This window comes from Myotis lucifugus, unplaced genomic scaffold, assembly GCF_000147115.1.
Source record: "Myotis lucifugus unplaced genomic scaffold, Myoluc2.0 scaffold_131, whole genome shotgun sequence".
Classification (NCBI taxonomy): Eukaryota; Metazoa; Chordata; class Mammalia; order Chiroptera; family Vespertilionidae; genus Myotis; species Myotis lucifugus.
The window spans coordinates 271,703-284,470 of NW_005871179.1; the positions used below are offsets into that span (position 1 = coordinate 271,703).

Sequence of the window (12,768 nt, forward strand, 5' to 3'; positions counted from 1 at the left end):
GGACCCTGCCCCACCCTTAATTTAAGATTGATGACACTTTTGAAGAGTCCCCCCCAAAAAAAGACGCCAAGAGGAGGAATCACACACACAATAAATAAAATACAAGGTTTCACAGGCAGAGAGGAAGAATCTCAGAGGTTGAAAGATAGGCAAGGAGAGAGGCTCCACCTCCAATCTCTCCAGAACCTCCCTGCTTGACAGCAGGCTGGGTGGGGTGGGGCGGGTGGCTGTCCGTGACTGTGACTCAGGTTTCTGTGGGCAGCCAAAGGCAGCCGGCAGGGAGGAGCCCAGACCAACAGGCAGGCCAGCCAACTGCAGCTTTCACCTCAGCTGTCCTCTCTCCTGGGAATTCGGGATGCTCTTCTCTGGCTGTGCTGGCCTCTGGGGATCGCTGACCCCTGCTTTCCCTACCCCCTACCCCCATGTTCCTTCCCAGAACCCTCAGCCCTTGGCCCTCTCCCCTAGGCACTGACACAGGAGGGAGAGTCGAGGGGCACTGCCTCTCGGGAGGCCCCAGAATGTCTGTGCCACAGGGAGCAGGGTATCATAATAATCTGGCCTGCACCCTGAGAGGAGACAGGGGAATCCTGGACACTAGCTTTCAGCCTGAGCAGCTGAGCCCACCAGTCTTCCCCAGCCTGGGTGGCTCAAGTCTGGACAGGCTGGTTGTGATGATGAAGGTTGGGGGCTAGAATGCTGCTTCTGCAGAGTCAGGCCAACATGAGGAGAGGGTGCTCAGTTACTCCAGCCCTGCCCCTCAGAAATGACCAGCCAGGGAGGAATTGTTGGAGCTCAAACCAAAGAGCTCTGGTCAGGGACAGTAGGACTTCCCCTTGGTGATGAATGTGGGTGTGGCCAACACATTCCCCTGGTGTTTCTGGGACCTGTTTCTTGGCCTGTTTATTTATTTTTGAGAGTGGCGAGAAGAAAGGGAATACACACTTTGTGTCCCAGTGCTCTGTATACGCCGCTCACCAGTCTTCATAACAACTGAGAGAGATCCAGTAACTTGCCTAAAATGGCAAAACTGGAATCATAACCCAGAGTGGCTTGCCACCAACACTGGTGATCTTTTCTGGAAGCCAGGCAGTAGTTCTAGGGAGGGAGCCAGAAGAATGTGACCTGAACTTTATGGAATACACCGGATAGTCCATTACGGGGTACAGGTGGTAGGATGCAGATGCTGGCTGCGTTTGGAGTTTGGGGACAGATGGCAGTTTGAAGAGAAAGCCACTACCAGAATGTTTGACACATAGTAGGTGGTCATTAAATATTTTTGTACTGAAGGAGAGAGATTTGCATGTGAGCCATTGCTAGTTTTTTGGGACATCCTGGGATCTTCTAGCTCTGAATTGCAGCAACAGCATAAGAAGCTAGTTGAAAAAAGGGACTTTCCGTACCAGAGACCAAACCCGGCGAGAGAGGAATTTGCGGAGCATTTCTAAGTGGGGGCGGGGGTGTGGGGAGGAGGGGGGAAGTATGTGGTTGATACAGAATTACCGTAAGGTGCGGACGCCACCCAGTGGCCTGTATGCAGCCTAGGGGAAGACAGGCTCTGCAAATTAACCGCGCGCGGAGTACTCTGGGAGTTGTAGTCCAGCTGAACTAAGGGGCGGTGCTGCCAGCGGGGCTGTTGGGTGTTGTAGTCCGACGTTTATGGGAGGGAGGGGGCAGTTACCCTCGTCGGCCGGACCACGAGTCCCGTGGTGCCTCGCGGCAGGCCGCGCAGGCGCGGTGAGTCGGTGCCTGTCAGTCCGGAAGGCTGAGGGGCCGCGGCTGGGTTGAACGTTGTTAGCAGAGGTCGCTGAGTGGGCCTGTGGCGAGGTGGGTTGGGGCTTCCGGCACCATGTCGAGGCAGGCGAACCGCGGCACTGAGAGCAAGAAAATGGTAACTTGGAGCGTGTGACTTCGGCGGGCGGGGCAGAATAGAGGCGTTCTGGGGAAGGGGTCCGGCGTGGAGCGCAGTTGGGAAAGGGTCCTCCTTTGAGCTCCGGGAGGAGGTGGTTCCGCTGGAGGCAGGAGGCGCAGGTTGGTGGGCTGAGAGGGGAGCGTCCCTCCGGGGGCGGCCCGGGCCCGGGGCCGGTTGGAGGGCCGCTGGAGTGGCTCAGAGACTCCTCCCCCCGCCTGCGAGCAGCAGAGCAACTGTGTGCTTAGAGCAACTGTGTGCTAGGCCAACAGCAGCGACGGTAAGAACAGTCGTGGGCACCTATTACCCCGAGTGTTAGGCCCTGGGCCAGCCACTTTCCGTGTATCATCTCACTTAATCCGCGAAGTAATCTCTCAGATGGAAGCAGTTATTGCCATCTTGCAGCTCAGAGAGGTTACCTAACTCGCCCACATTTACAGCTAGGAAGAATCAGGATTCGAACCCCTGTCTCTCTGCTTCCGACCACGGGGCCATGCTGTCTCGCACTTGCCTGGGCGCTGTGAGATGCTCGGAGGCTGCTTCTGTCGGAAAGGAGCTTTGTGTTCCGCGGAGGCAGAGGTGGGCCAAGCAGGCGCTCGGTGGTGTCCCTCCGGGAGGGGCAGGTTCTCTTCTTGTCCTGGGAACAGCGGGACCCCAGAGAGTCCCATAAGGTTTGCCCGAGGATGGGGTCTGGGCCTGGAAAGGAAGGTACATAACACTTTTCTCCAAAGTAAGGGGACTTCTTGACAAGTGTTTCTTTTCTTTGACATATTGTTACTTCCTCCAGTTCCGCATGCTGCCTTTGTTTTCCAACTCAAAAACTGTGTATTCCAGGTTGCCTGCTGGGAAGGTCAGGGCCTTTTGTTGATCTTCAGCTCTAGAGGGGATGATTAAACTTCCCTCGCACCTTTGCATGTGCTGCGGGAGACCCTGTTGCTCCTGAGGAGGACTTAACTTTTTTTCTCAATCGGACCCCTTTTGAGAAGCTGATGATACTTGTCATGGATCTTCTCCCCAGAAATATTAAATGAAAAAACATGTACACAGACATTTAGTTACATTTGAAGATACTCCATGGAATACAGGTTAAGAATTCTTATTTTGGAGGAAATATCAAATAGTTTAAACCAAGAAGGAAGAGAAAATATTTTGCTAGGAAATTGTCATGTAGGGAGAAAAGCATGAGCATTGGTTGGAATTCTGTCTTTCTCATTTGGTCCTCAGTTTCCTTATGTATAAAATGGAGACAATAATGCCCACCTAGGATTACATTAGATTTCTGTGTAAATTGCAGGGGGCAAGGTAAATGTTTCCTCCTTAATGTGTGAGCAGATATGAAAGGTCTTCCTGCTTAGTTTTCATAACTTGCATTTATTTTGTACTTTAAAAAAATATATATTTTTATTGATTTCAGAGAGAGGAGGGGGAGGGAGAGAGAGAAACATCAATGATGAGAGAGAATCATTAATTGGTTGCCTCCTGCACACCCCCTTCGATTCCTGCACACTGGAGTCAAACCTGGGACCCTTCAGTCCACAGGCCCACGCTCTATCCACTGAGCCGGACCAGCTAGGGCTGTACTTTTTTTTTTTTTGAACCTGAAATCAATATTGAAATCTTTAATATGAGTTCAGTAGGAGCCTGCAGTCTTCACTTCCAACCCCAGTATTTGCTCAGCTTTTCTGAAGTGAGGGAATTATGGAGGGGTTACAGCACGCTCCTGCCTCAAAGCTTTTGCAACGGCTGTTGCTGCTTGGAACTCACTTCATTCACAATTACTCAAATGTCACCTCCTCAGGGAGGCGTTCCCTGATCGCATGATTAGTTCTCTGTTCTGTTACTCTACTGTTTTTCTTTATAGCACTGTCTACTTTGTGTTGAATATTTCATTATAAATTATATATTTAGTTGTATATTTTCAGTCTCCCCCATGAATATATAACCTCCGTGAGAGTAGGAATTTTTGTTCACTGCTCCATTCTCGGTAACTGAAGGATGCCTGGCACTAGGCCGTCTGCATTTATTGAATGAATGGCAGGAGGGTTTGGTGTGTCCTCTCATTCAGTTCCTACTGGTACCTACTTGGGGCTTGTCACATGATCCTCTTTGTAGCCTGGTTTTCACATGCTCCTTTCCTCTCTGCTTGGGGCGTCCCCACCTCCAGCAGAGGTCTTCCCTGTCAGCCCAATCTGCTGCAATCAGCAGTCTTCTAATTGCTGTGTTCCCACTTAAACCTTTCAACACTTCATGGTTTAATTTGCCCAAGTAACTAGAGCTCTGCTTTTAGTTTGTGCAAACAGAAACAGCCATTTTTCCAGCAAACTTTACTTGAGTCCCAGCTTTATGGAAAGCTCTGTGCTAGGTGTTGAGGGAAATGCAGAGATGCAGTCCTAGTCCTTAATTCGAGAGGCACATAATCTATGAGAGAGTCAGAAAAATACCAACAAAGGAGTATAGTACTGTCTGGGATTGAGTCCTGACTTCCCTGCTTACTTGTTGTGTGACCTTGGGCAAGTTTATTCATTGTCCTAAATATCAGTTTCACCAGCTTTAAAATAAATTTAAAAAAGTAATAATAGTATCTATATCATAAGGATGTTCTGAGTATTAATTGAGGTAGATAATGCATGCAAAGCGATGTCCCAGGATGGTTCAATTCCGAGTCAGGGTACATGCCCAGGTTGCAGGCTTGATCCCTGGTGGGGGGCATGCAGGAGGCAGCCGACCCATGTTTCACTCTCACATCTATGTTTCTCTATCTTCCGCTCCCTCCTTTTCTCTCTCTCTCAAAAAAAATAATAAGTATTTTTTTAAAAAGAAGAAAATAGTTGACACTCAGTAAATGTCAGCTAGCATTTTATTAGTAAAGATATTAGCCTTCATGTGTCTGCATAGTGTTTGGTTCTTGAATCTCGTGGACAATCAGGCCTGCCCTTCTTTTGTGTTGTGTTGCTAGTAACCCAACCCCAGCTGCTCAGGTGAATTACTACTTAACAGCAGCACTCAGAACCTCCATGACAGGAGTCTGGAGAGGAAGAGAAGTGGACTCTGTCCTGTTACTGACCTTCCTTCTCCAGCTGCTGGGGGCAGTCACACTAGATTACTTCTCTTGACAAAAATAGTAAGTGTGACTCCTTTAGCATTAGCTCCAAAAATCAGCCCCCTTAAAGGAGATTTGGTGTTTTTTGGGGGGTGCTAAGTAAAAACCTTCTGAAAACTATCAAGTGCAGGAGCTCACCTGAGTGTAGGGCTTGGCTTAGCTTACTCTGCTCAGGTTGTACCTGAAGTACTTGGAGAAGTACTGGGAGATCACACTGGCTCTGAAACCACTCCTATGGTTCGTTGGTCTGCAAAGAAAGCATCTTTAAGTCCATTATCTCATTAGATCCTCCTAACAACCCTGTGACTAGCATGACACATTCTCCTGTTACTGTTTCTGTGTGAGGAGATTGAGGTTTTGTGAAGTGACTGACCTAAAGTCTCACATCTAGTAAGTGGCAAGCTCAGACCCAGACGGAGGTCTTCTGACTACAACCCAATATTCTTTCTACTTGCCTTATTGATTGCTACAAAGTTCTTTTTTTAAAAAATATATTTTATTGCTTTTTTACAGAGAGGAAGGGAGAGGGATAGAGAGTTAGAAGCATTCATGAGAGAGAAACATCGATCAGCTGCCTCCTGCACACCTCCTACTGGGGATGTGCCCGCACCAAGGTACATGCCCTTGACCAGAATCAAACCCAGGACCCTTCAGTCCGCAGGCCGACATTCTCCACTGAGCCAAACCTGTCAGGGCACTACAAAGTTCTTTATGTGGATCAAGATCTCCCTCTTTGAGCCTAAAATTCAGGGTGCTCTCTGACACCACACCACAGAGAACCAGTTTAAGAATAAAAATATCTACTATCTAAAAATATCTAATATCTACTTGAGTTCATACTATGCCCCGGGCGCTATGCAAGCATTTTATTGGAATCTCACAGTAACCTTGAAGGGTAGACAGTATTGTCGTCATTGTATAGATGGGAAAACCTGAAATTCAGAGATATTAAGGAGTGGATTAGGGTTACATAAGTTGTAATGAGACAGTGCTCAACTATAAGAAGACTGCATCTCAGCCCTGGCCAGTGTGGCTCAGTTGGTTGGAGCGTGGTCTTGTGCACCAAAGGGTCGTGGGTTCAATTCCCAGTCAAGGGCACGTACCTGGGTTGCAAGTTCATCCCTGGCCCTGGTCGGGGTTCCTGCAGGACATGACTGATCAATGTCTCTTTCTCTCTCCCCCTCTCCCTCCGTCCCTTCCACGCTCTGAAATTCTGAGTGCTGCCATTAAAAAATTAATGGGAAAAATATCCTCGGGTGAGGATTAACAAAACAAAACAAAAAAAAAGGAAGAAGAAAACTGAGTCTTAGTTACTTAACCTGTTACCTGTAAAATGGGGATAAGTAAAGTTTTATAAATGTTAATGACCATTATTATTGAATATAAAGCAATTGTAAAGTAGAAGTGTTGCAGAAGAGATTCATATTTCTGTTGGGAGGGAGAATGTGGTGCTTATGATCAGGGAAGAATTGAACTGGTTGAATAGCTGACCTTTAAGGTCCTGTGGAATCTTTTGTTACAAGGGTCACAGGACTGAAAACCCAGGTCTTCAGACTGCAAACTCCTCTATATTTCTCTGACTTCCTCCACAGTTCTCTTTGTTCACTTCTTTCTTCTTTTTTTTTTTTAAAAAAAAATATATTTTATTGATTTTTTACAGAGAGGAAGGGAGAGAGATAGAGAGCCAGAAACATCGATGAGAGAGAAACATTGATCAGCCGCCTCCTGCACATCTCCCACTGGGGACGCGCCCGCAACCCAGATACATGCCCTTGACCGGAATCGAACCTGGGACCCTTCAGTCCGTAGGCCGACGCTCTATCCACTGAGCCAAACCGGTTTCAGCAAGTTCACTTCTTTCTTAAAAAAAAAAAAAAAAAAAGTACTGGTTTTCAGAGAGAGAGGAAGGGAGAGGGAGAGAGAGAGACATTGATATGGTAGTGCAACATCGATTGGCTGCCTCCTGCATGCCCCTAGAGTCTGCAACCTGGGCATATGCCCTGACTGGGAATCAAACTGGCAACCCTAAAGTGCACAGGACAGCCAGTGCCCAACCAACTGAGCCACACTGGCCAGGGCTGTTCACTCTCTCATCACACTAGTCTCCTACCTGTTTCTCAGACATGGCAAGCGTGCTCTCACCTGAGGGCCTTTACACTTTCCTAGGACTTTTCACCAGGATATTATCTTTATGGCTTATCCTTACTTCCTCCTGTTCTTTTATGTCATTTTAATGAGGCCTTCTCTGTCTACCCTATTTAAAATTGGCATGAACAAAAAATAAATAAAATAAAATTGGCAGGAACATAAATACCCACTAATCTCCTTTTTTGCTCGGTTTCCTCCACAGTACTTATCACTATCTGGCAAACCATATATTTTATTTATTCGGTTCATGTCTGTCTCTCTCCAATTACATAGTGCCTGGTACATAGTAAACATTGAATGACTCTTCTATACCACAGCCCCATTCCTATTTTTAAAGTATGAAGATCTTTAAGTTACATATTTATGTTGCAAATAGGCTTGGTTCACAATGGGAGATGGAGACAGACCTGCAAATCAGAGGGTGCAGAGCGCCTGGGTCAGGGATCCCATTCCCACATCCCAGGAACGTTGATTCTGTGACCGCGCACTGATCTGTCTAGGACCTTGATTTTTCTCATCAGTAAATTGGGGGCTGTTACATCTGTAAGGAGCTTGATAACATCATGATATGCTTGTTACTTGGCATCATGGTGGGCTGAGGCTCTTGGAGTTTCTGTCCAAGGGCTCATTAATAATGGAAGGAAAGCTCTCTTGACTTAATGCAGCGATGCCAATTCTATGGCCTGGTTACTGCTGGATTGTCTCCATCCATTCATGCCCAAGTCATTCTAGTGCCAAACCTTAACCTGCCTAAAAAATCATTCTCCTCAATAGCTTCTCTTGAATTGCCATAGTTGGTAAAAGGTCTCTTGGAGATACCCTGATCTGGCTGTTTTAGTTAAGTTCAAAGAACTTCCTAGTTCTGAAACTGATGCTCTTTGACTTCCTAGCGCAGCTAAATGTTTTGTTTTGTTTTAGGGGGGTTATTAATATTGCAGTTTTGGGGGACAGTGTATAGAATGAACAGTGGTTTAGAAGCTCTTGGTTTTTGTCCTCCAAAATTACTTTTGTCAATAATGAGTGTTTGTCCTTAACCATTCTGAGTCTCAGTTTTCTCATCTCTAAAATGAGATTAATTCCTGCCCTCTCTGCTTTACGGAGTTATTGTGGAGTGGAAAATGAGGTGATGAAAAATAGAATACAGTATGTAAGCAAAAGGCGTTCATATATTATTCTTGCCATGGGGACGAGGTGAGGAGCACTGGGTCCTGAGAGCCTGGGTCTTAACTTGAGTTGGACTTTATTCCCCGGAATACTTAAAGACAAAACGATGCTCTGCTCCCAGTTTGACAAGCCTCCCTTCAGAAGGGAGTGGTTGAGTGGCAGTCTTATTTTTTTAGCCTCGTATCTATGTGAATCTATTGGTCCAAATATACTGTTAACATGTACCTCACTTTGTTTAATTCTGATAATGCCTTTCCCCCAACTTGCTGCTTTCATTCTATCTTTTATTAGTCTTTGGTTTTGTACTTCTTTTATTTATTTATTTATTTTTAAATTTATCTTTATTGTTGAAAGTGTTACAGATGTCCCCCTCTCTCCCCCCATTGGCCCCTCCCCTGTTGCACTTCTTTTTACCTTCCACATCTCTCTGTTTTTTTGGTAGGAAGGTGACAGAATTCTTTATCTGAGAAAGAGTTTCTATGATTTTTAACTGTGATTATAATAGGATCCAGTCCAGATACACAACAGAATGTGTTCCTTTCAGAATTATCCCCTTTCCTGGAAACATTCTAGCTGTGTGTCACAAGGGACATTATTTTCCCAAGCCTTAGAAGAGGGCTATCGTCATGCGATGGACTTCATCTTAGACTTCCTTCTTCCCCATGGAGAGGGCCCCTTGGGTCCTCTGCTGTTCCTGGGTGGGGCCTTGGGAGTGGGGAGTCCCTCGGTCACATTTGCCAACCCACAGAGGGTAATTTGTAAATGTCTGCTTGGGTTTGCCTTTCACAGGAGCTAGGGAATGACTACTGCTCGCACACCGGATTCCGGTGACTGGAGCTTAGGCCTGGTAGCTGTAGTGGGGTTCTGGATGTGCAGAAGCCGACCTCGGTGTGTTGGAAAGTGCCTCTTACAGCCTGTTTTGTAGTGGGTCTGGCTGCAGCCCTGCCACGTTGACCATGGCCAGCCAGATTCCTTGGCCCCTCCTCAGGGGAGGATGTTCCCTCCCACCAGACACAATGACCTTCCTTTGAATCCTGACAGTTGCATTGAGGCCCATCTAGACTCTCACCAAACTTTCTCTTTTGTGTGTCCTGACTGTGTTTTGAATCTCTTTTAGAGCTCTGAGCTCTTCACCCTGACCTATGGGGCTCTGGTCACCCAGCTATGCAAGGACTATGAAAATGACGAAGATGTGAATAAGCAGCTGGACAAAATGTGAGTGAGCTCCTCTGTGGGAGCAGCAAGAATGGGGCTCCCTAGAACATGAACCTACGTGGTCCGTTGGCATTCAGAACAGGGTCGTCACTCTTATTACCAACATTTTGGTTTCCACTGAGCTCATTTATTGGGATGTTTTGGAATTACCTCCATTTTCCTTTTACCACCAACAGCCTCATATACAGATATAAAGCACTCAGATTCTCTAATATAGTCTGTTCTCTTGTTTCCTTCCCAGGGGCTATAACATTGGAGTTCGTCTGATTGAAGATTTCTTGGCACGGTCAAATGTGGGGAAGTGCCACGACTTTCGGGAAACTGCAGATGTCATCGCCAAGGTCATTATCCTGGGTGGAAGGATTGTCTTTGGGAGGCACAGCTGACCACTCTTTGTCTCCCTTAGAGAGACCCTTAGCATTCCAAAAGATTAGTTAGGCAGCTGTTTAGGCCAAAGAAACCCTCCTGGTGGCTTGGGAATAGCACAGATTATGAAAAGGGAAGAGTAGTTGGGACGATCCCTATGTATTAAAGCCCCACTGAAATCAGAGCCAGGTGTGAAGATGTAGCAGAGTAGCACGGCAGTTAGAAATACAGACACACCTGGCCTGGCTGGTGTGGCTCAAGGGTTGAACATCAACTTATGAGCCAGGAGGTCAAGGTTCAATTCCCAGTCAGGGCAGATGCCCAGGGGGCATGTAGGAGGCAGCCGATCAGTGATTCTCATCATAGATGTTTCTATCTCTCTCCCTCTCCCTTCCTCTCTGAAATCAATAAAAATATATTTAAAAAAAAAGAATATAGACACACCTGGCTTCATATTTTGGCTCCAATATCCATTAATTCTTAGGTAACTTACTTTAACCTCTTTTTTTTTTTTTTTTAAATATATTTTATTGATTTTTTACAGAGAGGAAGGGAGAGAGATAGAGAGTTAGAAACATCGATGATAGAGAAACATCGATCAGCTGCCTCCTACACATCTCCCACTGGGATGTGCCCGCAACCAAGGTACATGCCCTTGACCGAAATCGAACCTGGGACCTTTCAGTCCGCAGGCCGACGCTCTATCCACTGAGCCAAACCGGTTTCGGCAACTTTAACCTCTTTAATTACCAGTTACCTCATCTTTAAAATGAAGAAAATAAGAGTTTCCTCACAAGGTTGTTGTAAGGAGTAAATGGAAAAATGAATGCATTTAATGTAGTACGTATAGTAAATGTTTGCTATTAATAATATTAGTATTACATAATATCTATATATATAAAAGCCAGGTGACCTGAATGACAGAACAACTGGTCACTATGATGGCCAACCGGCCAGATTGGCCCCTTCCAACCTCCCTTGGCCCCTCCTTCCAGCTGGCCCCATCCCCGATTGCCCCCTCCCATTGGGGGCGGGGCCGGCTGATCTCCCGAAGCTCCTCCCCCTGCCGGCCCAGCCCCAATGCTGGCCGGACCCAGGCCTCTAGTAGGATTAATAATAAATGATAGTCTTGCAGAGCCACAGCTTTGTTCCTGAGTCACTTAGTTCCCCTTTGCCAGCCCATCGCCTTCCTATGTGCAGCCCCTACTGCTCTTTCCCATGGTGCTCTTTTGTGTCCCCTGACAGGTGGCGTTCAAGATGTACTTGGGCATCACTCCAAGCATCACCAATTGGAGCCCAGCTGGCGACGAATTCTCCCTCATTATGGAAAATAACCCCTTGGTGGACTTTGTAGAACTTCCTGATAGCCACTCATCCCTTATTTATTCCAATCTCTTGTGTGGGGTGTTGCGGGGAGCTTTGGAGATGGTGAGTACAGCTCTTTACCTTCTGGGACACCTGAATGTGGTAGGGGCCTGATAAATGCTTGAATGAATAAGAGGGAGAGGGAGAGAAGAAAGGCCTTTGGCTCACCTGGCACTTCGCTGCCTGGGATGGTGATGCTGCTGAGTATAGGGTGCACGCTGGACGTCTCTACATGGTGACGATCCTCCCTGCTAGACTGAGACGGGGCTGTCAGCACCCAGAGCCCAGAACGTCCATTCCCAGGTTGGCTTATTTGGTGACAGTCTCACTTGGTGTGTACTTTGCTAAGTCTCCTTTTGGGCCGGGGCCACTGCCTTCTACAGGAGAACATTGGAATTGACAGCCTTGTCCTGTGGAAACCAGCCCCCTATTTTGGCTGCTGTGGATGAGCCAGTAATAGCCCTATCCCCAGAGGCTCCCCGAGGCTGTGGCTAGGCAGTCACCCTTCATTTCCCCACTGTCCCCCAGGTCCAGATGGCTGTGGAGGCCAAGTTTGTCCAGGACGCCCTGAAAGGAGACGGCGTGACAGAAATCCGGATGAGGTTCATCAGGCGGATTGAGGACAATCTCCCAGTTGGAGAGGAATGACCGTCCCCAGGACGTAGGGCTGCCAGCAGGAGCACTGGCTGGAATCTGAAAGCCTCCGTGCTCCCTCTGCCCTCTAGAACTCAGTGACTGTTGAACACGGATGTTATATATTCTATCCTTGTTTCCATTCTCCTGCTAGACTGTGATATAGTCCATTTACCCCACAAGTGTGTACATTCAGGAGGGAAATCCTTTGCTCCCTTTCCCTTCAAAGGGGTGGATGTAGTCACCATTAGTTGGACTAGAAAGAGCTCAACCATTTTACATTCCTGTTTGAATTTCTGAAGCAAAACCCACTTTGACCCCTTAATAGGCAAGCCTGGCACATCTATCCCTGGGCCTTCAGAAAGCCACTGGAACCTGGCTGTGGGGGACCCAGGGTGGTGGGGCGGGGAGGGGAGGAGGGAGCTGCTAGCGGTGGTGTGACACGTCTAGTGCCGCCAGGAGAGGGGAGCCCGTCGTGCTGGAAACACTGACTTCTGGGAAGCCACCCAGGTCTCATTCCTCCCTGCTGTTTGGAGGCAACATCTCCTCTTTTTACAGAGGGTTCATCCTTTTTTCTTACAAATTCTGCAATAAAGACACATTCTTGAGTGAAGTCCCAACCCTGTCCTGTTTTCTTTCTGCTCAGCCCTGGGAATTTTGTTACAATGGGCGAAGAGACCAGCTGAGTTCCTGGGCCCTGCCTTGATTTTATCTGGTCCTGATAGACCAGAGAGCCTGGGAAACCTGGGAGCAAACCAGGCCCCTTCAGAGTCATGTTTGGGTTTACTCTGTAGTCAAATATAGAAGCAGACCGTTCTCCCAGACATACCCTGGGCTCTTGGCCACCAATTCGGGGTTTTGGCTTAAAAAG

General features: G+C 47.4%; 1 protein-coding gene across 2 annotated transcripts; it reads left to right on the forward strand.

Annotated features, from left to right (window-relative positions):
• Window positions 1-1,718: 1,718 nt before the first annotated feature.
• Window positions 1,719-12,517, forward strand: TRAPPC3 (trafficking protein particle complex 3). 2 transcript variants are annotated; one of them, XM_006094159.3, is made up of 5 exons: window positions 1,719-1,888; window positions 9,436-9,533; window positions 9,775-9,874; window positions 11,145-11,327; window positions 11,793-12,517. In XM_006094159.3, exons 1-5 carry the CDS (start codon window positions 1,847-1,849, stop codon window positions 11,910-11,912), a joined length of 543 nt encoding a protein of 180 aa, XP_006094221.1. In that variant the 5' UTR covers window positions 1,719-1,846; the 3' UTR covers window positions 11,913-12,517. The 2 variants fall into 2 exon arrangements, with proteins under 2 accessions (XP_006094221.1, XP_023614293.1); XM_023758525.1 differs by having other exon boundaries at window positions 1,725-1,824.
• The last annotated feature ends 251 nt before the right edge of the window (window positions 12,518-12,768 follow it).